Below are 25,839 nucleotides of genomic sequence, written 5' to 3'. Positions count from 1 at the left end.
GGCAATGTTGGTCAACTTGAATGGCACCATTTTGGATTCATCTTCAGTTTTTTCTAATGGGGAAGGTAGGAGTGTGGCATGTCAAACTGGTAAAAAATATCACTAGAACACAATGGTGTCCTTCATGTTATCTTTGTTCATTCTCATATTAAGGCTACATTCACACGTCAGTATTTTTCTATATCCCGAATTTCGGTCCGTTTTTGCGGATCCGTTGTTCCTGAAAATGTTTCCGTATGTCATCCGTTTTTTTGCGGATCCATTGACTTTGTATTGTACCAGGATCCGATTTTGCGGATAATAATAGGACAAGTTTTATATTTTTTCGGACATGCGGAACGGAACAACGGAAACGGACAGCACACATTGTGCTGTCCGATTTTTTTCAGGACCCATTGAAAATGAATGGGTACGCAACTGGTCCAGATCTGTTCCGCAAAAAACGGAACAGATCAGGAAAGAAACAACGGACGTGTGAATGGACCCTAAAACTGTGATTTTTTTTTCAGGTGATGCTAAATATGGCATTATTCCAAGCAGAACATGTTGAGACTGTTCTCCTTTCTGGTGAACAATGCACATGTGTCAACCAACATCATTCAAGCAGGCACCCCATTACCCTCAGTACAGTTGCACTAGATGTGCCAAGTCTTCTACTCCAGCCAGTTGTCTTACCCCCAGACACAGGGCAGTGAGGAGATGGAAACATGGCTGTGCTACCAGGACATCGAAACATTTATATATTTCTTAGTTTTAATAAGATAAAATAGGATCCAAAGAAAGGAGATTATGAGAGAAAAAGCTGGGATATCTTTTCACATTTTGATTTACTAGAATCAAGAATCTTAATATCCCCATATAAGTGCATGGTCTTGGACTCGCCAGCATTAAAGGGTTTGTTCAGGATATGCCATCAATATCAGATCAGCGATGGTCTGACACTCTGCACCCCCACCATTCAGGTGTTATCTTGTAGCTCTGTGCTAATGTCAGAACCACCACTGCATAGCTCCATCCAGTGTGCAGTGGAGAGAACTGGGAATTGCACTGCTGCTCCCATTTACTTCAAGGTAACAGCTGATCGTCAGGGGCTCGGGATGTCAGAACCCTGCCAATATGATACTGATGGCCTTACCTGAGGATAGATCATCAATATTAAAACCAACTATTGTCACATGCCTGGATTCGGCACCTCAATGCTGCAGATTATCGCTGCCCTCAGATGTAGACAACTGAGAACAGTAATTGGCTGCAGCGGTCATGTGTTGTATTAAGGCATGTTACCTTTGCTATTTGTAAACAAACAGCATCAGGAGTTTCGGACCAGCGCCACAGAAAACGGTGCTGGAGAAATGGGTGAGCATATGATAGTTTCGCTATTTTAAGACATTGTAGGGGATATCAATATTTTTTTAATTATCTCAATCACTTTAAGTGCTGTCTTTCCAAAATTAAAGAAGCTCATTTAGCCCTCAGCTTTGAGATCCTCAAACCAGTGTAGCTCTCATCAGCACAGTACGCTAAGTCTCAGAACACAAACCCCACCAATGCTAGTTTGAACACAGTTCTAGGTGACTAGACACAAAAGCATTCTTTAGGTGGCCATACATGTAAGGCTACTTTCACACTGGCGTTTTGGCTTTCCGATTGTGAGATCCGTCATGGGCTCTCACAAGCGGTCCAAAATGGATAATTTTTGCCCTAATGCATTCTGAATGGGAAAGGATCCGCTCAGAATGCATCAGTTTTCCTCCGTTTAGTCTCCATTCCGCTTTGGAGGCGGACACCAAACGCTGATGAAACTGAGCCAAACGGATCTGTCCTGGCACACAATGTAAGGCTAATTTAAACAGATCTGTTCTGAACGGATACAGATGGTTGTATTATCTGAACGGATCAGTCTGTGCAGATCCATGACGGATCCGCACCAAACGCGAGTGTGAAAGTAGCCTTAGATACAAATTGATCAAACCCACCAATTTTGTCAGGACCAGCCAACCATCAAACTTATCTCTCTTTTGTTCTTGGGGTGATAAGCCGAGGGGTCAGGAGAGCTAGCATGTTCGGCAGACAGCTCTCTAATGTGTATGAGCGCCCCTATAGTAGCAATTCAGTTTCAGAGCTGTAATTACACACTGGATTGCCCACATGGTGTTCCCTTACGTACTTTCACAGTGATGGATCACCTGCTCCCACAGATTGTTCTTCCTCAAGCAGGCGAGACTGCCAACAATTAATAAATGTCGCTTTCCCCTAGTCAGTGCAACGTTCATCCTTTTCTCTGAGTCTATGAAGCCAACCTGCCTCGTCCTGACACAAGACAGAATGATAATTTCCTTTTCAGCTCCTTGGAAGGCATCCACCGTGGACACCTGAACAGCTTTCATATCCAGTGGATCACATACCGCAGCAGAGCTAAGCATATAGCAGATCTGTATACGGGAGATATTAATGCTTTATTAGACAACATGTACAAATATACAGACAGAACTTTTTACCTGCCCAGTAAGAGCTAAGTCCACTCCAGGAAACAAAAAGTGTACTTCTGAGAAAATACTACTGAGTGATAATATCTATATCTCTATATATATATATATATATACTAGGAAAAATGAGCGGCACTCCAAGAGTAAAAGCAGTGAACCCTTGATTCACACCGGTGGTGCAACGTTTCGGCTCCAATCGCGAGCCTTCCTCAAGCAAAAGGAAGGCTTGAGGAAGGCTCGCGATTGGAGCCGAAATGTTGCACCACCGGTGTGAATAAAGGGTTCACTGCTTTTACTCTTGGAGTGCCGCTCATTTTTCCTAGAATATTCACCAGGGAAACCAGTCCATTCCCTTTGGGACGTGCACCCGCCTTCTCCCCTGGGAGCCAGTGCCGCCATTTTTCTTTCTATATATATATATATATATATATATATATATACACACACACACACACATATACAGCTATAAACCAATTAAGATGAAAACTGCAGTGCTTTTCTCATGACACGCTATAACATGTTAAAAGGATTCAGCACAACTGCTTTCATCCAGGAAATGCAAAAACATCTACCAGCTACAGTAGTTTGATGGTGAAAAACTTCCAACAACAGTTTTCTGTATTTCATTCTAAATTGAAGAGATCTGCCTAAGAGAAGAGATCTGCCTAAGAGAAGAGATCTGCCTGAGAGAGAAGAAGAGATCTGCCTAAGAGAAGAAGAGATCTGCCTATAGAGAAGAAGAGATCTGCCTAAGAGAAGAAGAGATCTGCCTAAGAGGAGAAGAGATCTGCCTAAGAGGAGAAGAGATCTGCCTAAGAGGAGAAGAGATCTGCCTAAGAGGAGAAGAGATCTGCCTAAGAGGAGAAGAGATCTGCCTAAGAGGAGAAGAGATCTGCCTAAGAGGAGAAGAGATCTGCCTAAGAGGAGAAGAGATCTGCCTAAGAGGAGAAGAGATCTGCCTAAGAGAGAAGAGATCTGCCTAAGAGAAGACGAGATCTGCCTAGAGAAGAGATCTGCCTAAGAGAAGAAGAGATCTGCCTAAGAGAAGAAGAGATCTGCCTAAGAGAAGAAGAGATCTGCCTAAGAGGAGAAGAGATCTGCCTAAGAGGAGAAGAGATCTGCCTAAGAGGAGAAGAGATCTGCCTAAGAGGAGAAGAGATCTGTCTAAGAGAAGAAGAGATCTGCCTAAGAGCTCATACATTTTGCAGGAACTAAACAACTGGGCCATAATAGAATAGTCCTATCCTTGTCCGTAATGCGGACAAGAATAGGACATGTTCTATATTTTTGCAGATGCCACGGAACAGACATGCAGATGCAGAAAGCACACGGCAGATTTTGCAGGCCCATTGAAGTGAATAGGTCCACATCTGACCTGCAATAAATGCTGATTGGGTGCAGACAAAAAATATATATTCGTGTGCATGAGCCCAAGGGCCCATTCACATAGCCCTATTTTTATGTCCGCATCTGTTCCGAACTTTTGTGGATCAGATGCGGAGCCCTACATATCAATGGGGCCGAAAAAGATGCGGACAGCACACAGTGTGCTGTCTGCATCCGCACTTCCTTTCCATGTCATCTGCAAAAAAGATAAAACAGGAAGTTTCGATCCGCAAAATGCAGGACGCACATGTCCGGTATCTGTGTTTTGTGGACCTGCAATTTTCGGTCCGCAAAAACGGATGCTGCTGTGTGAATGAGCCCTAAAAGAAACAAGGTTTCTGTTGTCCATAGCAACCAATCGCAGCAAAGCTTTCATTTCATATTCTGCTTTTGAAAAATGAAAGATGTCCTCTGATTGGTTCCTATGGGCAAGCAGTCAGTTCTTCTTTAATACGGTTGCATAACTCTTCCCAATGTGTTATGACAGTAAGAATCTCATACCAAAACTATCCAAGTCACGCAGAGGTCTTTCAGCAATACCACCATTTATACATAGAGGTTGAGAAATGGGTTAAAGAAACCTTATTCATCTGAGATCTGTAGAGAGTAATCACTCCAATAATGGATCCTTGTATGCCACTCGCTATAAGGGACTGAATGAGCTTCACTGTAAAGTTGGCTTCCTCCACATTATAGAAGCTGTTGTTTCCCTCCACCTACGAACAAAATAATTTTAGCTCCTGAAAACTAATAATCTATATTAATAATTAATAATTCTTATATTATAAATAGCAGCATACGTCTGGATGTGTTTTCCATCACAATACCTACCATTAAAAGGATCTGTCACCGAGAAATTCACTGTTAAACCAAACACAATGCCTTGTAGGACTAGCAAAGCTGCATGTAGTCATACATATTGCTTCATTCTGGAGAAAAAGCACTTCTAATTCATATGTAAATGAGCAGTTAAGTGCACCAAGGGCGGGCCCAAGCCACTCTACGCACCTCCGTTTGCCAGACCCTCCCTCTCTTTCATTAGTAGGAACAGGCAAGATGACTATGCAGAAACCTGATATGTCAATCAACAAGCAGAGGGCAGGGCTGGTAGAGGTATCTGGAGGAGCATGGGAGCACAGAGTGGCTTGTGCCTGCCCTTGGTTCACTTAAAGGGTTGTTCCTTCCCCTGTGCTATTAAGTAATGCGACTGTAGTGCGCAACCTAGTGACTAGTCAGTATGGGACTGTGCAGGGACAATAAACGTCTAACAGGAATAATAGGGGCAGGGGCGTAGCTATAGGGGGTGCAGAGGTAGCAGTCGCTACTGGGCCCAGGAGCCTGAGGGGGCCCAAAGACCCTTGTGCTGCATTAGAAGACACTGATATTATAGAAAGTGCATGCTGGTCAAGTTACACCTCTGGCTGGAGGAAAGGGGTTAGGTCAAAATGGAGGGGAGGGGGGATGCTGTTTCTATTTTTTCCTCAGGCAATATGAAGGCCACAAAGCACTGAGGGAACGGGGGCCCAAGCTGAGCTCTTGCACCAGGGCCCATGAGCCTTTAGCTACGCCCCTAAATAGGGGATATAGTACAGTACAGTCATAACAATAAATACTGCAGAATTGTAATTTGATGTTGAACACAATTACTTACTAAACCAGACATGTCATAAATGGTGTGTGCACTTTTGCTCATCTGCCTTCCTCCACCAGCCCCTTCTCCTTCTTAAAGGGGTTGTCTCACTTCAGTAAGTGGCATTTATCATGTAGAGAAAGTTAATACAAGGCACTTACTAATGTATTGTGATTGTCCATATTGCGTCCTTTGCTGGCTAGATTCATTTTTCCATCACATTATACACTGCTCATTTCCATGGTTACAGACCACCCTGCAATCCATCAGTGGTGGTGGTGCTTGCACAATATAGGAAATAGCGTCAGTCTCTCTGGTGGCCAGGACCATGGGAGTGCACAAAGACTGGTGCTTTTTCCTATATTGTGCAAGCACGACCACCACTGATGGATTTCAGGGTGGTCTGTAACCATGGAAACGAACAGTGTATAATGTGATGGGAAAATGAATCCAGCCAAGAAAGGAAGCAATATGGACAATCACAATACATTAGTAAGTGCCTTGTAATAACTTTCTCTACATGATAAATGCCACTTACTGAAGTGAGACAACCCCTTTAACTGATAGGCCAGGTTACTGTATGGTCTTGCCTAGCCCTCTAAATCCGGAAGAAAGGGGAGGGAACTAGCAGAAGAAGGTGGAGGAGCAAGGGTGCACAGAGTGACTTGAGTCTACCCCCGGTGCACTTAACTGCTCATTTGCAAACTAAATAAAAGCACTGTTCTTCAGAATTAAGCAACAAATTGCCAAGTGAAAGGTATCACTACATTCAGCTGAGCCTTGTCTGGTTTACCAGCAAATTTTCTGGTGACACATTCCTTTACCATGTTACTAAAGGCCCAATTTAGCAGATTTTCAGCTTTTTCCTACAGTGTGCAAGTACAGCCACCGCTGCTGGATTTCAGGGTGGTGATAACCATGGATACGAGCAGTGTATAATGTGATGGATAACCGAATCCAGCCAGCAAAGGAAGCAATATGAACAACCACAATACATTAGTAAGTGCCTTGTATTAACTGCACCATATTTATCATCAAGCCTGAGCCCCTGTGATTAATCTGGTACAGATCTAGGCAGTCTAAATCAGGGATCCCCAACCTGCGGCCCTCCAGCTGTTGCAAAACTACAACTCCCAGCATGTTGGAAGTTGTCGTTTTTCAACAGCTGGAGGGCCTCAGGTTGAGCTTCCCTGGTCTAAATTGTAGTAGTTTTTAGAATTATGCACCCATTAAATATGTTGCATACTAATATAATATTGCAGTAAATCTTTATTGCCACACAACTATCTCTGACAGAATAGATGGACAATCAGATAGAAAAAAATTATACCATGCACTAGTAAATAAGCCCCCATTTCCCTTTATGCAAACCTGCTCAGTGCCACTGGCATTATAAAAGCATAACGTGGGTAACCAGGCCAAGAGGGGTTTCCTGTCTTCATGGGACACTCCATTTGAAAGACTTCCTTCATAAAAGAGTTCATTGGCTATAGCACTAATAGTGGGATGACAGCGATACTGAGTCGTTAGCTTAACAGCCTGATGACCCTGGAGATCAAGAAAACAAACTGGTTCTGAAACATATACTACTTCAATACTCCATTTACCGGTAATTCTAAAATAAATATAAATAATAATAAAAAATATTTAAAAGATGATTAAACAAATAAATACAATATATCACAGCGGGATCAGTCACGTCAATGAGGGATCGGTCATGTCAAACTAATTTAATCAGTTTCTATGAGGAGGTAAGTTCTAGACTTGACAGCGGCGAATCAATGGATGTCGTATGTCTGGACTTCTCCAAAGCATTTGACACTGTACCACATAAAAGGTTAGTATATAAAATGAGAATGCTTGGACTGGGAGAAAATATCTGTATGTGGGTAAGTAACTGGCTCAGTGATAGAAAACAGAGGGTGGTTATTAATGGTACACACTCAGATTGGGTCACTGTCACTAGTCGGGTACCTCAGGGGTCAGCATTGGGCCCTATTCTCTTCAATATATTTATTAATTATCTTGTATAAGTCTTCCAGTAAAATATAATTTTTTTTGCAGATGACACTAAACTGTGTAAAGTAATTAACATGGAAGAGGACAGTATACTGCTACAGATGGATCTGGATAGATTGGAGGCTTGGGCAGATAAGTGGCAGATGAGGTTTAACACTGACAAATGTAAAGTTATGCACATGGGAAGGAATAATGCAAGTCACCAGTACATACTAAATGGTAAAACACTCGGTAACACTGACATGGAAAAGGACCTAGGAATCTTGGTGAACAGCAAACTAAGCAGTAAAAACCAGTGTCAGGCAGCTGCTGCCAAGGCCAATAAGATAATAGGTTGCATCAAAAGGGGCATAGATGCCCGTGATGAGAACATAATCCTACCACTTTACAAATCACTAGTCAGACCACATATGGAGTACTGTGTACAGTTCTGGGCTCCTGTGAACAAGGCAGACATAGCAGAGATGGAGAGGGTTCAGAGGAGGGCAACTAAAGTAATAACTGGAATGGGGGGACTACAGTATCCTGAAAGATTATCAAAATTAGGGTTATTCACTTTAGAAAAAAAGACGACTGAGAGGAGATCTAATTAATATGTATAAATATATCAGGGGACAGTACAGAGATCTCTCCCATCATCTATTTATCCCCAGGACTGTAACTGTGACGAGGGGACACCCTCTGTGTCTGGAGGAAAGAAGGTTTGTACACAAACATAGAAAAGGATTCTTTACGGTAAGAGCAGTGAGACTATGGAGCTCTCTGCCTGAGGAGGTGGTGATGGTGGTGAGTACAATAAAGGAATTCAAGAGGGGCCTGGATGTATTTCTGGAGTGTAATAATATTACAGGCTATAGTTACTAGAGAGGGGTCGTTGATCCAGGGAGTTATTCTGATTGCCTGATTGGAGTCGGGAAGGATTTTTTTTTCCCCTTAAATGGAACCATCAACTTTATGCTGTCCTCACTGAGGGCAGTATAAATTAGTGACATAAATGCTGATGTCAGCGGTGTCATTCATGAGCTAAAAGTAAGTGGTTGCCGAGAACCAGCATCATAATCATTGCAGCACAGACCTTGAAAAGAGTCAAATCTACCTGAGAAGAGTCCTGGTTATTCCTAATCTCCTGCTCTCTCACCCATCAGCTGATGATTGGCAGTTCTCTCCTAGAGAGAAAGGGAGAAAACTAGGTAGAAGACTGTCAGTCACCAGCAGGTGGGCAGGAGAGCAGGAATTCATGAATAACCATGACTCTTCTCAGGTGGCCGGGACTCTTTTCCAGGCCAACTCTGCAATGATTGTGATGTTGGTTCTCGGCAACCTCTTACTTTTAACGTATAAATGACCGACCGCTGAAATCGACTCACATGTCTATACTTTAGTATGGGCAGCACAAAGTTGATGACAGGTTCCCATTAAGTAGGAAAAATTGGCTTCTTTTTTTTGCCTTCTTCTGGAACAACTTGAAGGATAACAGTCCGAACTGGATGGACAGATGTCTTTTTTCAGCCTTATATACTATGTTACAGAAAATTATTACAGGAACAAATATCACCCCCAAATGAAACACAATGTAAAATACTAATGCTCTTTTTGATTATATGTTCCCCAAAGGTTTTTCCTTTAGATACAAAGCAAAGAAGGTATGACATACTATGGAAATATTATTAAATAAAATCAATTAAATGGTCAACCCAAGTAAATTTCTAGACAGGTAAGGAATTGGCACCACTTGGTAAAAATAATGGGGCAGATTTACAAATTTACAATAAAAAATGTGCCAGTTTCTTGATGCATTTTGCACAAAACCCCCCCAAAAAAACTAGCGTGCATTCTTTGCATCACATTCACTAACTGTTTTACACTCTTTTCTAGCATTTTAGCACCTCGTCTGACAAGGGACGTGGCTTTATGGGAAAGGGAAGCAGCCTAAGGGTACTTTTACGCTAGCGTTATTCTTTTGCGGTATTGAAATCCAGTAAAGGGTCTCAATACCAGGAAAAAACGCATCAGTTTTGTCCTAATGCATTCTGAATGGAAAGCAATCCGTTCAGTATGGATTAGGACATCTTCCATTCCGTTTCTTGTAAGGTATTTGACCGGACAAAATACTGCTGTATTTTTTGCAGCCAAAATCCCGGAACACTACCGCACTTGCAGGAACCGGCATTCATTTCCATTGAAAAGTATTAATGCCGGATCCGGTACCAAGTGTTCTGGAAATTATGGTAGATATGGTTTTCCGGTCTGCGCATGCAAAGTTCTTTCTAGCTTTGAAAAAATTAAATACTGGACCTGTTATTCCGGATGATACTGGAAAGACGGATCCGGTATTTCAATGAAGTCTAACAGATCCGTTTCAGGATCCTGAAAAAAAATATATCCGTTTGAATTCGGATTTCCGGATCCGGCAGGCAGTTCCGGCAACAGAACTGCCTGCCGGATTCTTCCAATATTAGAGTGAAAGTACCCTAATGCAGCCTGAGCGATAAAATGCGCCAAAAGAGTGAAATTATGGCAATTTATATGTGGCATAAGCTTAGACTAGACAGTTGGTGTAAACCTAGACTAGACAGTTTTTTTTGGACCATGGTAAATTTTTTGGTGCACAAACAGAATTCTTGTGTAGATTTGGCACAGGATTTATGATTTACAAAGATCCATACTCCAGAGTAGTAAATTTGTCTAATATTAAGACTGTGATTCTTATTCTTAGTGCAGAGTACGCAAAAAGCTCACAAGGACTACCACCCCTTCCAACAGCTAGTCGGTGGGGGTACCGGGAGTCAAAACTCCCCACCCTTTAGATATTGGTGACCTATCCCAAAGCGAGGTCATCAGTTTTTAAGTCCCAGAAAACCCTTTTAACAAAAACATTTCTGTGTTTTTCTATAAAAACAACCAAGCAGAATAACACGGACAAATGCAAGTGTGAACAGAGCAGACACAATAAGCACACCATTAGGCAAAGCCGATTCAGGAGAGTTTGTTCCAGTCCATATGCATGAGCAGCTTCAGAGCCTTGAATAGTAGGAGAAAGCTGCTTTGGATCTCCAACCAGGATTAACTTTTCACAGCAAAATCTAAAAGTGCCAAAAAAGAACACTTTAGTACAATAATAAGGTATAATAACCTATACATTCCGCCTACATCAGCTTTTATGACATTCCATTCTAAGTCCATAGGCATGTGTATGAAGTTTGACTCCCATTTGCAGATAAAACAGCTTCCCCGCTTCTGGGACAACTTTCTACAAGATTTTGGACTGTGTTTGTGGGAATTTTTGCACATTCAACCATAAGAATATTTGTGAGGCCAGATACTGATGTTGGACGAGAGCCCTGTCTCGCAATCTTCATTCAAGAAAACATTGTGGAATTATGGAAATCACAGGATCAATAGACATGCTAATGATGTACAAATATAAAAAATAGAAACAAAATATTTAAAGCGTCTCAATTTATTTACTATAGAGTATGAGACCCACGCACAGAAATACACTGTGAAACGTCTTGACATGCTATGGATGAGGTTATTAATGGTTTTCTGAGGAATGTTTTGCTACCCTGAATGTACTTGGGCATGTGAATCATCAAGATCTGCAGCTGGCAGCTCCCTTTGCAATTGCCGACCAATGTAGTCCCAGATGTGCTTGATGAGAGACACGTTCGGAGATGCTGAAGGCCATGGTAGCACATTTAGGTCATGCAGGCTGCTCACAGTACCAAGATCAACATGCGGCCTGGTGTAGCCTTTTTTGAAAAATGTAATAGATGTTATAGTTAAGAATACCTGCGCTGGTTAAGAGATTGGCTAGAGATATAGATAGAATATGCTGGCTTCATAGATTCAAGTTGCTAATATTACTACCTGCACAAGAAATGGAGAGTGGATGGTGTTATTATTCCGATCTTCTCCACTGGAGCAGTGAAATTCCTTCCGAAGCGGTTCAGGCTCTACTTGCTTTGCGCGCTCCGGCCGGTAGCTGACGCAAGCGCGAAGGAGCCGGCAGGCAAAAAAACTAAAATAAAAAAAGGTTTGGGAGCGTGTTCGTGTGACGTCTCAACAGTCCTACGTATGCTTCCAAGGGACAAAGTTTATTCAACGTGTTTCGGAACCACTGGGTTCCTTCGTCAGCGATGGCATGAGTTTCTTGTCCTGTGGATTAAATAGGCGCTCGGTTCCCATAGCAACACCTGCACATTTCACCAGAGTTTTTCTCAAACACTACTCCATTCTTTCGTGGCAGTCTTACACCAATCAGTATGTAAAGTGTCCACTAGTACAGAGTACATGGTGCAATTCCCTTATATGAATGTCTGCTACTGAAAAGCAAATAACTCAATTCTCTGATTCAGGCCTTTTGGTGCTAAACTACACTACGTGCAGAATTATTAGGCAAATGAGTATTTTGACCACATCATCCTCTTTATGCATGTTGTCTTACTCCAAGCTGTATAGGCTCGAAAGCCTACTACCAATTAAGCATATTAGGTGATGTGCATCTCTGTAATGAGAAGGGGTGTGGTCTAATGACATCAACACCCTATATCAGGTGTGCATAATTATTAGGCAACTTCCTTTCCTTTGGCAAAATGGGTCAAAAGAAGGACTTGACAGGCTCAGAAAAGTCAAAAATAGTGAGATATCTTGCAGAGGGATGCAGCACTCTTAAAATTGCAAAGCTTCTGAAGCGTGATCATCGAACAATCAAGCGTTTCATTCAAAATAGTCAACAGGGTCGCAAGAAGCGTGTGGAAAAACCAAGGCGCAAAATAACTGCCCATGAAGTGAGAAAAGTCAAGCGTGCAGCTGCCAAGATGCCACTTGCCACCAGTTTGGCCATATTTCAGAGCTGCAACATCACTGGAGTGCCCAAAAGCACAAGGTGTGCAATACTCAGAGACATGGCCAAGGTAAGAAAGGCTGAAAGACGACCACCACTGAACAAGACACACAAGCTGAAACGTCAAGACTGGGCCAAGAAATATCTCAAGACTGATTTTTCTATGGTTTTATGGACTGATGAAATGAGAGTGAGTCTTGATGGGCCAGATGGCTGGATTGGTAAAGGGCAGAGAGCTCCAGTCCGACTCAGACGCCAGCAAGGTGGAGGTGGAGTACTGGTTTGGGCTGGTATCATCAAAGATGAGCTTGTGGGGCCTTTTTGGGTTGAGGATGGAGTCAAGCTCAACTCCCAGTCCTACTGCCAGTTTCTGGAAGACACCTTCTTCAAGCAGTGGTACAGGAAGAAGTCTGCAAGGTAAGAAAAACATGATTTTCATGCAGGAAAATGCTCCATCACACGCGTCCAAGTACTCCACAACGTGGCTGGCAAGAAAGGGTATAAAAGAAGAAAATCTAATGACATGGCCTCCTTGTTCACCTGATCTGAACCCCATTGAGAACCTGTGGTCCATCATCAAATGTGAGATTTACAAGGAGGGAAAACAGTACACCTCTCTGAACAGTGTCTGGGAGGCTGTGGTTGCTGCTGCACGCAATGTTGATGGTGAACAGATCAAAACACTGACAGAATCCATGGATGGCAGGCTTTTGAGTGTCCTTGCAAAGAAAGGTGGCTATATTGGTCACTGATTTGTTTTTGTTTTGTTTTTGAATGTCAGAAATGTATATTTGTGAATGTTGAGATGTTATATTGGTTTCACTGGTAAAAATAAATAATTGAAATGGGTATATATTTGTTTTTTGTTAAGTTGCCTAATAATTATGTACAGTAATAGTCACCTGCACACACAGATATCCCCCTAAAATAGCTAAAACTAAAAACAAACTAAAAACTACTTCCAAAAATATTCAGCTTTGATATTAATGAGTTTTTTGGGTTTATTGAGAACATGGTTGTTGTTCAATAATAAAATTAATCCTCAAAAATACAACTTGCCTAATAATTCTGCACTCCCTGTATTAAGCCTAAATATCCACTTGCTCTCACAGTGTGACCCCTTATGTTCATTTTAACCTTTTCAATCAATACCACCAAATGATGAGCCAGTGAAGTTGCCTGCATGGTGTTCTGCGTAATGGCGTGATAGCGGATGTCCATCAAATTTCTTGTGTATATTTTTTATATGTTCCCCAATTCTAATTTACATTACCGTTTGGTCCTACCTACACATATTTTCTGACAGGGGCATTTAATATGATATATTACTCCTTTTGTATTACAAGTAATATAATGATCGATCTCATACACATGCGAGTCATCCCTTATTTCAAGAATAGGGTTTTCTGTCTGCTGTTCAGCAAGCCTGCAGAAGAAGCCCTGCTTAATTTTATTTATATTAGTGGGCTCTTTTTTCTGGATGGATTTTATCGAAGGGGCTACTAAGTTAGCTAGATTTTGTACTGTCCTAAATGTAAAAATTGGACGTATGGGGATTTTATCTCCTATCACTTTATCTTGTCTTAAAATGTCCCAGTGGCGTCTAATAATCCTTTTAAAGGCTCCCTCTCCTTCACTATATCTTGTTATTATCGGGGCCTTAAAACAGTATTCCTTTTTCATTTCCTCACCATTTGTTTCTATTGGTATTTCTTTTATTGGTTTATCCCATAATAATTCATTACGGTCCAGCTCTTTTTTATAATAGGTTCTAAATTATTTATTTTATACCCTTTTTCAGTAAACTTTCTATTTAGTTCATCAGTCTCTTTTTCAAAATGCACAATGCTGCTGCAATTCCTCCGGACTCTGATATACTGGCTGCGAGGGATATTTGTCAGCCAAGTTGATAAATGGCAGCTGCCAAGAGGTATAAAACTATTACTGTCAGTAGGCTTATGGTATGTATTGGTATTTGACAATTTTCAATAAAAATTGTTAAATTCAGGAAATTAATATGTTGCCGACTCCAATAAGGTGTAAAGTGCAAGTAAAAGTCATTTTTATTAATATCATTAAAAAATTGGTTCAGCAATGGTTCTCCTCCTTTCCAAATAAAAAACTATATCATCTATGAATCTTATCCAGAGGACCAGATTCACACCATTCACTCCCTGTGGGTAAACGGTGAGATCCTCCCATCTACCCAGGTACAGATTAGCGAAACTCGGTGCGAATCTGGTCCCCATCGTGGTCCCCCACGTCTGTAAATAAAACTTGTGCTTATATTTAAAATAATTATGAGTAAGAATAAAAGTAATGCATTCTCCTACGAAATCTATCTGTTCCCCAGGCATGTACCCATCTTTCTTTAAAAAGTATTCTGTTGCTTCTCTTCCTTTTGTATTTTCAATTATAGTATATAAAGAGGTGACGTCTAAGGTACCTAAAATAAAGCCATCTTGCCATTCTATCTCTTTCAATAATCGTACAATGTGTTTCATATCTTTTAGATAGGCTGGACGTTTCTGTACAGATTTTTGTAATAGGACATCAACATATTTGGATAAATTTGAAGTTAAAGGGATTCTGTTATCAGATTTTACCCCTATAACCTAAACATATGCTCATGTCCAGACTAATAAGAAGAATCCTAAGCTGGCCTTATTAAACCACACTGAGGCTCTATTTGCCCAAAAAACAGGTTTTTATACCCTGCCAATAACTTACTTAAGGTGACCAAGGGGAGGTCCGTTAATACAGGGTGCCCGCCCACACCCCTCGCCGTCCGGTGCCCAGCCCCGCATTCCCTGTCTTGAGCGCCGCCTTCCCTATCTTCAGCGCCACCTTCTACAGCTCAAAGCCGCCTCCGCAATCCACCCAGTCCCTCTTCCAGATCCCGCGCCTGCGCACTAGGCTCAGCCAATCTGCAGGTCATATCAGGGTTGAGCGAAGTGCGCATCAGGCCGGCGCATGTGCACTTCTCTCAACGAAGCCACTGCCAGGAGTCCGCACGGGCGCATCAGGCTGAGCCTAGTGCGCAGGCGCGGGATATGGCAAAGGGACTGGGAGAATTGTGGAGGCGGCGCTGAGCTGTAGAAGGCGGTGCTGAAGACAGGGAAGGCAGAGCTGAAGACAGGGAAGGCGGAGCTGGGCACCGGACGGTGAGGGGTGCGGGCGGGCACCCTGTATTAACGGACCTCCCCTTGGGCACCTTAAGTACGTGATTGACAGGTTATAAAAACCTGTTTTTTGGGCAAATAGAGCCACAGTGAGGTTTAATAAGGCCAGCTTAGGATTCTTCTTATTAGTCTGGACATGAGCATATGTATAGGTTATAGGGGTAAAATCTGATGACAGAATCCCTTTAACCCCTTAAGGACATAGGACGTACTGGTACGCCCTATTTCCCGAGTCCTTAAGGACCAAGGACGTACCGGTACGTCTTGACTTTAAAATCGGCATTCCGGCGCCGCAGGGGTTAATTTGAACAGGATGCCGGCTGAAATCATTCAGCCGGCATCCTGTTAAAACGCCAGGGGGGGTCATGTGACCCCCCCGTGTCGGCGATCGCAGCAAACCGCAGGTCAATTCAGACCTGCGGTTTGCTGCGCTTTCTGCAGTTTCTGATCCCCGCGGTCCCTGACCGCGGGGATCAGAAACTTTAGAGTGCCTAAAATCAATATAGTACACCCCCTCCTGCACCCCTGCACGATTTGATGGCGGCGGGTGGTGCAGGGGGGGGTGTCGCAGGCGGTGGGGGCGTTGCGGGAGGAGGGCGGTGCGGCAGGCGGGATCGCGATCCCCCGCCCGCCTCCTATTGCGTAATCGTTGGTGTACAGTGGGTATACCAGGGTGCCAGCACATTGCTGGCACCCTGGTATAAACGGCTGACATCGTTGATGCGATGTCAGCCGTTTAACCCTTTCCATACAGCGGTCCGTACGGACCGCTGTATGGAAAAGGTTAACAGTAAGAGGGAGCTCCCTCCCTCTCCGATCGGGGGGCTGCTGTGCCTTTGCAGCCCCCCGATGGGAGAGGGAGAGAGCCCCCAGACAGCCCCCCGAAGCCCCGTCCTCACCCTTCCCCGTCTGCGAAGTTGTGGCAGACGGGGAAGGTTCCCATGGCAACAGGACGCCTGCTCAGACGTCCTGCTGTCCATGGTGCTGAACAGATCTGTGCTGAAAGCATAGATCTGTTCAGTGTAAGTAAAATACAGTACAGAAACCTATAGGGGTTCTGTACTGTATTTTACAGACATCAGACCCACTGGATCTTCAAGAACCAAGTGGGTCTGGGTCAAAAAATAAAAAAAATAAGTGAAAAAAGTTAAGATAAAAAAAAAAAACATTTATCACTGAATAAAAATTAAAAAAATAAAATAAACTACACATATTAGGTATCGCCGCGTCCGTAACGACCTGATCTATAAAACGGTCATGTTAATTTCCCCGCACAGTGAACGCCATAAAAATAAAAAAATAAAAGCTATGAGAAAATTGAAATTTTGCCCACCTTACTTCCCAAAAAAGGTAATAAAAGTGATCAAAAAAGTCGCATGTACACCAAAATAGTACCAATCAAACCGTCATCTCATCCCGCAAAAAATGAGACCCTACTCAAGATAATCGCCCAAAAACTGAAAAAACATGGCTCTTAGACTATGGAAACACTAAAACATCATTTTTTTTGTTTCAAAAATAAAATCATTGTGTAAAACCTACATAAATAAAAATAAAGTATACATATTAGGTATTGCCGCGTCCGTATCGACAGGCTCTATATAAATATCACATGACCTAACCCCTCAGATGACCACCGTAAAAAAAAAAAAAAAAAACGTGTAAAAAAAGCAATTTTTTGCCATCTTGCGTCACAAAAAGTGTAATAGCAAGCGATTAAAAAGTCATATGCACCCCAAAATAGTGCCAATCAAACTGTCTTCTCATCCCGCAAAAAATTAGACCCTACTCAAGATAATCGCTCAAAAACTGAAAAAACTATGGCTCTTAGACTATGGAGACACTAAACAATTTTTTGGTTTTAAAAATGAAGTTATTGTATAAAACTTACATAAATAAAAAAAATTGTATACATATTAGGTATCGCCGCGTCCGTGACAACCTGCTCTATAAAATTACCACGTGATCTAACCTGTCAGATGAATGTTGTAAATAACAAAAAAAAAAAACTGCCAAAAAAGCTATTTCTCGTTACCTTGCCGCACAAAAAGTGTAATATAGAGCAACCAAAAATCATATCTACCCTGAACTAGTACCAACAATACTGCCACCCTATTCCGTACTTTCTAAAATGGGGTCACTTTTTTGGAGTTTCTACTCTAGGGGTGCATCAGGGGGGCTTCAAATGGGACATGGTGTCAAAAAACCAGTCCAGCAAAATCTGCCTTCCAAAAACCGTGTGGCATTCCTTTCCTTCTGCGCCCTGCCGTTTGCCCGTACAGCGGTCTACAACCACATATGGGGTGTTTCTGTAAACTACAGAATTAGGGCCATAAATAATGAGTTTTGTTTGGCTGTTAACCCTTGCTTTGTAACTAGAAAAAAAATATTAAAATGGAAAATCTGCCAAAAAAGTGAAATTTTGAAATTGTATTTCTATTTTCCATTAAATCTTGTGCAACACCTAAAGGGTTAACAAAGTTTGTAAAATCAGTTTTGAATACCTTGAGGGGTGTAGTTTCTTAGATGGGGTCACTTTTATGGAGTTTCTACTCTAGGGGTGCATCAGGGGGCTTCAAATGGGACATGGTGTCAAAAAAACTGTCCAGCAAAAGCTGGCTTCCAAAAACCATACGGCGCACCTTTCACTCTACTCCCCGCTGTTTGCCCGTACAGTAGTTTACGGCCACATATGGGGTGTTTCTGTAAACGGCAGAGTCAGGGCAATAAAGATACAGTCTTGTTTGGCTGTTAACCCTTGCTTTGTTAGTGGAAAAAATGGGTTAAAATGGAAAATTAGGCAAAAAAATTAAATTCTCAAATTTCATCCCCATTTGCCAATAACTCTTGTGCAACACCTAAAGGGTTAACGAAGTTTGTAAAATCAGTTTTGAATACCTTGAGGGGTGTAGTTTCTTAGATGGGGTCACTTTTATTGAGTTTCTACTCTAGGGGTGCATCAGGGGGCTTCAAATGGGACATGGTGTCAAAAAAACTGTCCAGCAAAATCTGGCTTCCAAAAACCATACGGCGTACCTTTCACTCTACGCCCCGCTGTGTGGCCGTACAGTAGTTTACGGCCACATATGGGGTGTTTCTGTAAACGGCAGAGTCAGGGCAATAAAGATACAGTCTTGTTTGGCTGTTAACCCTTGCTTTGTTAGGGTTAAAATGGGTTAAAATGGAAAATTAGGCAAAAAAATGAAATTCTCAAATTTCATCCCCATTTGCCAATAACTCTTGTGCAACACCTAAAGGGTTAACGGAGTTAGTAAAATCAGTTTTGAATACCTTGAGGGGTGTAGTTTATAGAATGGGGTCATTTTTGGGCGGTTTCTATTATGTAAGCCTCGCAAAGTGACTTCAGAGCTGTAGTGGTCCCTAAAAATTGGGTTTTTGTAAATTTCTGAAAAATTTCAAGATTTGCTTCTAAACTTCTAAGCCTTGTAACATCCCCAAAAAATAAAATATCATTCCCAAAATAATTCAAACATGAAGTAGACATATGGGGAATGTTAAGTCATCACAATTTTTGGGGGTATTACTATGTATTACAGAAGTAGAGAAACTGAAACTTTGAAATTTGCTAATTTTTCCAAATTTTTGGTAAATTAGGTATTTTATTATGCAAAAAAATTTATTTTTTTGACTTTATTTTACCAGTGTCATGAAGTACAATATGTGACGGAAAAACAATCTCAGAATGGCCTGTATAAGTGAAAGCGTTTTAAAGTTATCAGCACTTAAAGGGACACTGGTCAGATTTGCAAAAAATGGCCTGGTCCTTAAGGTGAAAATGAGCCTGGTCCTTAAGGGGTTAAGCCATCAATCCCTGAGTATATAGGTCTACCCGGAGGGTTAATTTGGCATTTATGAATTTTAGGCAAATAATAGAACATTGGTATCCTAGGATTTTGGTTATTTATATATGTTGCTTCATCAGTAGACAGGATCCCCTTGAGATTTCCCTTTTTTACTAATAGGTTTAGTTTCTTTTCATACAGGTCCGTGGGGTTAGTGCAAAGTTTTTTGTATGTTTTTTTCATCGATAAGTAATCTCATCACTTCTTTATCGGTAAGTAATCACATCACTATGTCTGCCGGTCTAATGACAATATCATTATTCATCTGCAAAGTTTTAATTGCTTTTTTCTCTCCATTTGATAAATTCTGTGGACCTTTTTTCTTGTTAGGGTTATTTTACGTAAATCCCGTAGTACTAGGGTTTGAAAAGTTTGAAAAGCATTTGAATATTCTCCTAGAGAGTTAAAATGGGATTTGGGTTTAAGTTCAGTGTTGGTAAAAATGCACACCTCTTTTTTTTATTATATTTGTGTCTTTACTTAGGTTTACTTTCTTGGTCTCAGCTGTCCTACTTTTTTTTTTTCTTTCTTTATAAAATATTTCTTAAGGGCTAGGTTCCGTAGAATTGTTTTTATACTTCTTAAGGCATCAAAGGGGCAGAATCTTACTTTTTCTAGTAATTCTAGTTTGTCCTTTTTTTAGTGCATATTTACTCAGATTAAAAATACCTTGCCCCTTTGCTGTTTTCCTGTTAATTTTCTTTGTTAGTCCTTTCCCTCTCCTTCCTCTCAGTTTTTTTCTTGAGGGTTTTGCTTGAAAAATGACTCCTTGGACACTTTGGGGAAATGGCCGTACCACTGATTCCACAACCAAATCAATGTACTACTGAGCTGTTGGTGTACCTGAAATGAAGACTAGAGGGGTTCAGCTACTGTACATTATTACACCCCACACCATAATCCCGGGAGTAGGACCATGTGACGTTCCCTTGTGAAGTTCTCATGGCATTGCACACGTGGTCTCCAGACCAATCCTTGGTTATCATTGCATCTGAGACAAAAGCTGAACTCGTCACTAAATAGGATAGACCTCCATTCTGGCTTCTGTGCATTGCTGTGTTGCTGTGCACCATGGTAACCATTGAGAGCGGTGCCCTGAGGTCAGTGGAACACCTGTAGCTGGATATCTGGCTTATAGCCCAATGTTGTGCAAACGCCTTCTGATGGTTTGTGTAGACACTGTTTTCCGCCTTAGGTTTGGGATGTGACATCCATTTTCACTTGCAGCACAGAATGGATTACTACGAGCCATTCTTCTAATCAGACGATGCGCCCATGCAGAGGTTCACCTCTGTCTGTCATTCTAGTTCATTGTCGTTCTCCAAACCACTAGGAAATGCAACGTTGAACAGTGCTGACATCTTGGACTAACTGTGTTCCGATCTGCTGGATTGATAAACCAAGGTCTCTAAGGATTCTGTCCCTCTCAGGTTCTGACAAGTGGCAATAACTGGCAGAAGAGGCATCTCACAATCATCCAACATGATTTCATCCATTTTTTTTGTTTCATATGGCTAAAACTTTGATTACAATCTGCCTTTTAAGCCCCTCCCACATGCCACAGATTGGTGCTAGGTGCTTGAAAACTTGATCATCTGTAGATCTTAGTGAAACCTGCTAATGCCTTGCATTGTATAGCCATGTGGCTTGTTTTTCTTGGTGCTGCAATTTCAATATTGAGGAGTGTAGTTCATTCCAAAGGTGCTCATAATACATTTCCATGGCTTCAGAGTCCACTGGCAGCATACTTTGCACCACTCCATCCGACAGTTGGCATTGTGGTTGCTCGGTCATGGAAAACCATGCCATGAAGCTCCTGGCGTACAGTTTTGTACTGAATGGCAGAGGAGGTTTGGAACTCTGCAGTTATTTAGTTAGCAGAGCACTGGCGACTTTTATGCACTATCCACCTCAACACTCAGCGAATCTGCTCTCTAACTTTACGTGGTCTGTCACTTCGTGGTTGAGTTGCTGTGATTCCTAAAAGCTTCCCTTTTACAATAATACCACTAACAGGTGATTGTGGAATATCTAGGTTGAAGAAATTTCACAAACTGACCTGTTGCAGCGGTGACATCCTATTCCAGTATCACGCTGGAATTCAGTGAGCTCTTTAGAATGACCCATTCTTTCCTAAATGTTTGTAAAGGCAGTCTGCATGGACTGGATTTTATACACCTGCGACAATGGGACTTAATGAAATACTTGAATTTATAAATTAAGAGGTGTGCCCCAATAATTTTGTCCATATAGTGTACAGTATGTTCTTCATACAATGTCTCTGTTCACCTTTTTTCACTATTACTTCAGAGTTCACAAAGACATTAATACCGTATTTATCGGCGTATAACACGCACAGGCGTATAACACGCACCTTCATTTTAACCCCTTAAGGACACAGGGCGTACAGGTACGCCCTTGTGCCCTGGTACTTAAGGACACAGGGCGTACATGTACGCCCTGTGCATTTTCGATCACTGCCGTGCGGCTGGCAGTGATCGGAACCCGGTGCCTGCTCAAATCATTGAGCAGGCACCTAGGCTAAATGCGCGGGGGGGTCCCGTGACCCCCCCATGTCGGCGATCGCGGCAAACCGCAGGTCAATTCAGACCTGCGGTTTGCTGCGATATCTGCAGTTTATGATCCCCGCGGTCCCTGACCGCGGGGATCAGAAACTTTAGGTTTCAAAACGTTGTCCAGTATTCCTCCCCCTGCACCCCTGAGTTATTTGGGCACGGTGGGAGGTGCAGGGGGAGGGTTGCGGGCGGTGCGGGAGGCGGGCGGTGCGGTAGGCGGGATCGCGATCCCCCGCCCGCCTCCCATTGCGTAATCGTTGGCGTCTAGTGGGTATACCAGGGTGCCAGCACATTGCTGGCACCCTGGTATAAACGGCTGACATCGGTGATGCGATGTCAGCCGTTTAACCCTTTCCATACAGCGGTCCGTACGGACCGCTGTATGGAAAAGGTTAACAGTAAGAGGGAGCTCCCTCCCTCTCCCATCGGGGGGCTGCTGTGCCTTTGCAGTCCCCCGAATGGAGAGGGAGAGAGCCCCCAGACAGCCCCCCCAGAGCCCCGTCCTTACCCTTCCCCGTCTGCGCAGCTCTGGCCACTACTGAGCAGACGGGGAAGGTTCCCATGACAACAGGACGCCTGCTCAGGCGTCCTGCTGTCCATGGTGCTGAACAGATCTATGCTGAAAGGCATAGATCTGTTCAGACAAAGTGTAAAATACAGTATAGTACTATATATTGTACTGTACTGTATTATGTAGACATCAGACCCACTGGATCTTCAAGAACCAAGTGGGTCTGGGTCAAAAAAAAAGTGAAAAAAGTGAAAAATAAAGTAAAAATCAAAAAACACATTTATCACTGATTAAAAATGAAAGAAATAAAATTCCCTACACATGTTTGGTATCGCCGCGTCCGTAACGACCTGATCTATAAAACGGTAATGTTACTTTACCCGAACGGTGAACGCCATAAAAATAAAAAATTAAAAACTATGATGAAATTGGAATTTTGCCCACCTTACTTCCCAAAAAAGGTAATAAAAGTGATCAAAAAAGTCGCATCTATGCCAAAATTGTAACAATCAAACCGTTATCTCATCCCGCAAAAATCATACCCTACCCAAGATAATCGCCCAAAAACTGAAAAAGTTATGGCTCTTACACTATGGAAACACTAAAACATGATTTCTTTTGTTTCAAAAATGAAATCATTGTGTAAAACTTACATAAATAAAAAAAAGTATACATATTAGGTATCGCCGCGTCCGTATTCACCGGCTCTATAAAAATATCACATGACCTAACCCCTCAGATGACCACCGTAAAAAAATAAAAATAAAAACGGTGTAAAAAAAGCCATTTTTGTCATCTTCCGTCACAAAAAGTGTAATAGCAAGCAATCAAAAAGTCATGTGCACCCCAAAATAGTGCCAATCAAACCGTCATCTCATCCCACAAAAAATGAGACCCTACTTAAGATAATCGCCCAAAAATTTAAAAAACTATGGCTCTTAGGCTATGGAGACACTAAAACATTTTTTTTGTTTTAAAAATGAAATTATTGTGTAAAACGTACATAAATAAAAAAAATTGTATACATATTGGGTATCACCGCGTCCGTGACAACCTGCTCTATAAAATTACCACATGATCTAACCTGTCAGATGAATGGTGTAAATAACAAAAAAAAAAAAAACGGTGCCAAAAAAGCAATTTCTTGTTACCTTGCCGCACAAAAAGTGTAATATAGAGCAACCAAAAATCATATGTACCCTAAACTTGTACCAACAAAACTGCCACCCTATCCCGTAGTTTCTAAAATGGGGTCACTTTTTTGGAGTTTCTACTCTAGGGGTCCATCAGGGGGGCTTCAAATGGGACATGGTGTCAAAAAAACCAGTCCAGCAAAATCTGCCTTCCAAAAACCGTATGGCATTCCTTTCCTTCTGCGCCCTGCCGTGTGCCCGTACAGCAGTTTACGACCACATATGAGGTGTTTCTGTAAACTACAGAATCAGGGCCAGAAATAATGAGTTTTGTTTGGCTGTTAACCCTTGCTTTGTAACTGGAAAAAAAATATTAAAATGGAAAATCTGCCAAAAAAGTGAAATTTTGAAATTGTATCTCTATTTTCTATTAAATCTTGTGCAACACCTAAAGGGTTAACAAAGTTTGTAAAATCAGTTTTGAATACCTTGAGGGGTGTAGTTTCTTAGATGGGGTCACTTTTATGGAGTTTCTACTCTAGGGGTGCATCAGGGGGGCTTCAAATGGGACATGGTGTCAAAAAAACCAGTCCAGCAAAATCTGCCTTCCAAAAACCGTATGGCATTCCTTTCCTTCTGCGCCCTGCCGTGTGCCCGTACAGCAGTTTACAACCACATATGAGGTGTTTCTGTAAACTACAGAATCAGGGCCAGAAATAATGAGTTTTGTTTGGCTGTTAACCCTTGCTTTGTAACTGGAAAAAAAATATTAAAATGGAAAATCTGCCAAAAAAGTGAAATTTTGAAATTGTATCTCTATTTTCTATTAAATCTTGTGCAACACCTAAAGGGTTAACAAAGTTTGTAAAATCAGTTTTGAATACCTTGAGGGGTGTAGTTTCTTAGATGGGGTCACTTTTATGGAGTTTCTACTCTAGGGGTGCATCAGGGGGGCTTCAAATGGGACATGGTGTCAAAAAAACCAGTCCAGCAAAATCTGCCTTCCAAAAACCGTATGGCATTCCTTTCCTTCTGCGCCCTGCCGTGTGCCCGTACAGCAGTTTACAACCACATATGAGGTGTTTCTGTAAACTACAGAATCAGGGCCAGAAATAATGAGTTTTGTTTGGCTGTTAACCCTTGCTTTGTAACTGGAAAAAAAATATTAAAATGGAAAATCTGCCAAAAAAGTGAAATTTTGAAATTGTATCTCTATTTTCTATTAAATCTTGTGCAACACCTAAAGGGTTAACAAAGTTTGTAAAATCAGTTTTGAATACCTTGAGGGGTGTAGTTTCTTAGATGGGGTCACTTTTATGGAGTTTCTACTCTAGGGGTGCATCAGGGGGCTTCAAATGGGACATGGTGTCAAAAAAACTGTCCAGCAAAACATGCCTTCCAAAAACCAAACGGCGCACCTTTCACTCTACGCCCCGCTGTGTGGCCGTACAGTAGTTTACGGCCACATATGGCGTGTTTCTGTAAACGGCAGAGTCAGGGCAATAAAGATACAGTCTTGTTTGGCTGTTAACCCTTGCTTTGTTAGTGGAAAAAATGGGTTAAAATGGAAAATTAGGCAAAAAAATGAAATTCTCAAATTTCATCCCCATTTGCCAATAACTCTTGTGCAACACCTAAAGGGTTAACAAAGTTTGTAAAATCAGTTTTGAATACCTTGAGGGGTGTAGTTTCTTAGATGGGGTCACTTTTATGGAGTTTCTACTCTAGGGGTGCATCAGGGGGCTTCAAATGGGACATGGTGTCAAAAAACCAGTCCAGCAAAATCTGGCTTCCAAAAACCATACGGCGCACCTTTCACTCTACGCCCCGCTGTGTGGCCGTACAGTAGTTTACGGCCACATATGGGGTGTTTCTGTAAACGGCAGAGTCAGGGCAATAAAGATACAGTCTTGTTTGACTGTTAACCCTTGCTTTGTTAGTGGAAAAAATGGGTTAAAATGGAAAATTAGGCAATAAAAGGAAATTCTCAAATTTCATCCCCATTTGCCAATAACTCTTGTGCAACACCTAAAGGGTTAACAAAGTTTGTAAAATCAGTTTTGAATACCTTGAGGGGTGTAGTTTATAGAATGGGGTCATTTTTGGGTGGTTTCTATTATGTAAGCCTCGCAAAGTGACTTCAGACCTGAACTCGTCCCTAAAAATTGGGTTTTTGTAAATTTCTGAAAAATTTCAAGATTTGCTTC

At 41.8% G+C, this 25,839-nt stretch overlaps 1 protein-coding gene across 1 annotated transcript in view; it reads right to left on the bottom strand.

The window, feature by feature from the left end:
• The window catches only part of ZGRF1 (zinc finger GRF-type containing 1), a 105,795-nt gene that overhangs the window by 9,253 nt on the left and 70,703 nt on the right, over positions 1–25,839 (bottom strand). The window contains exons 22-25 of the mRNA XM_044301756.1: positions 10,481–10,604; positions 6,874–7,050; positions 4,454–4,588; positions 2,168–2,432 (exon numbers count right to left, since the gene is read on the bottom strand). Of these exons, the coding sequence (XP_044157691.1) occupies positions 2,168–2,432; positions 4,454–4,588; positions 6,874–7,050; positions 10,481–10,604 (701 nt within the window). The remainder of the gene's footprint in view (positions 1–2,167; positions 2,433–4,453; positions 4,589–6,873; positions 7,051–10,480; positions 10,605–25,839) is intronic.

Source organism: Bufo gargarizans, chromosome 1 (genome assembly GCF_014858855.1).
Source record: "Bufo gargarizans isolate SCDJY-AF-19 chromosome 1, ASM1485885v1, whole genome shotgun sequence".
Classification (NCBI taxonomy): domain Eukaryota; kingdom Metazoa; phylum Chordata; class Amphibia; order Anura; family Bufonidae; genus Bufo; species Bufo gargarizans.
The sequence above is the reverse complement of the archived record's forward strand: the minus strand, read 5'-3'. Positions and strand labels throughout refer to the sequence as shown.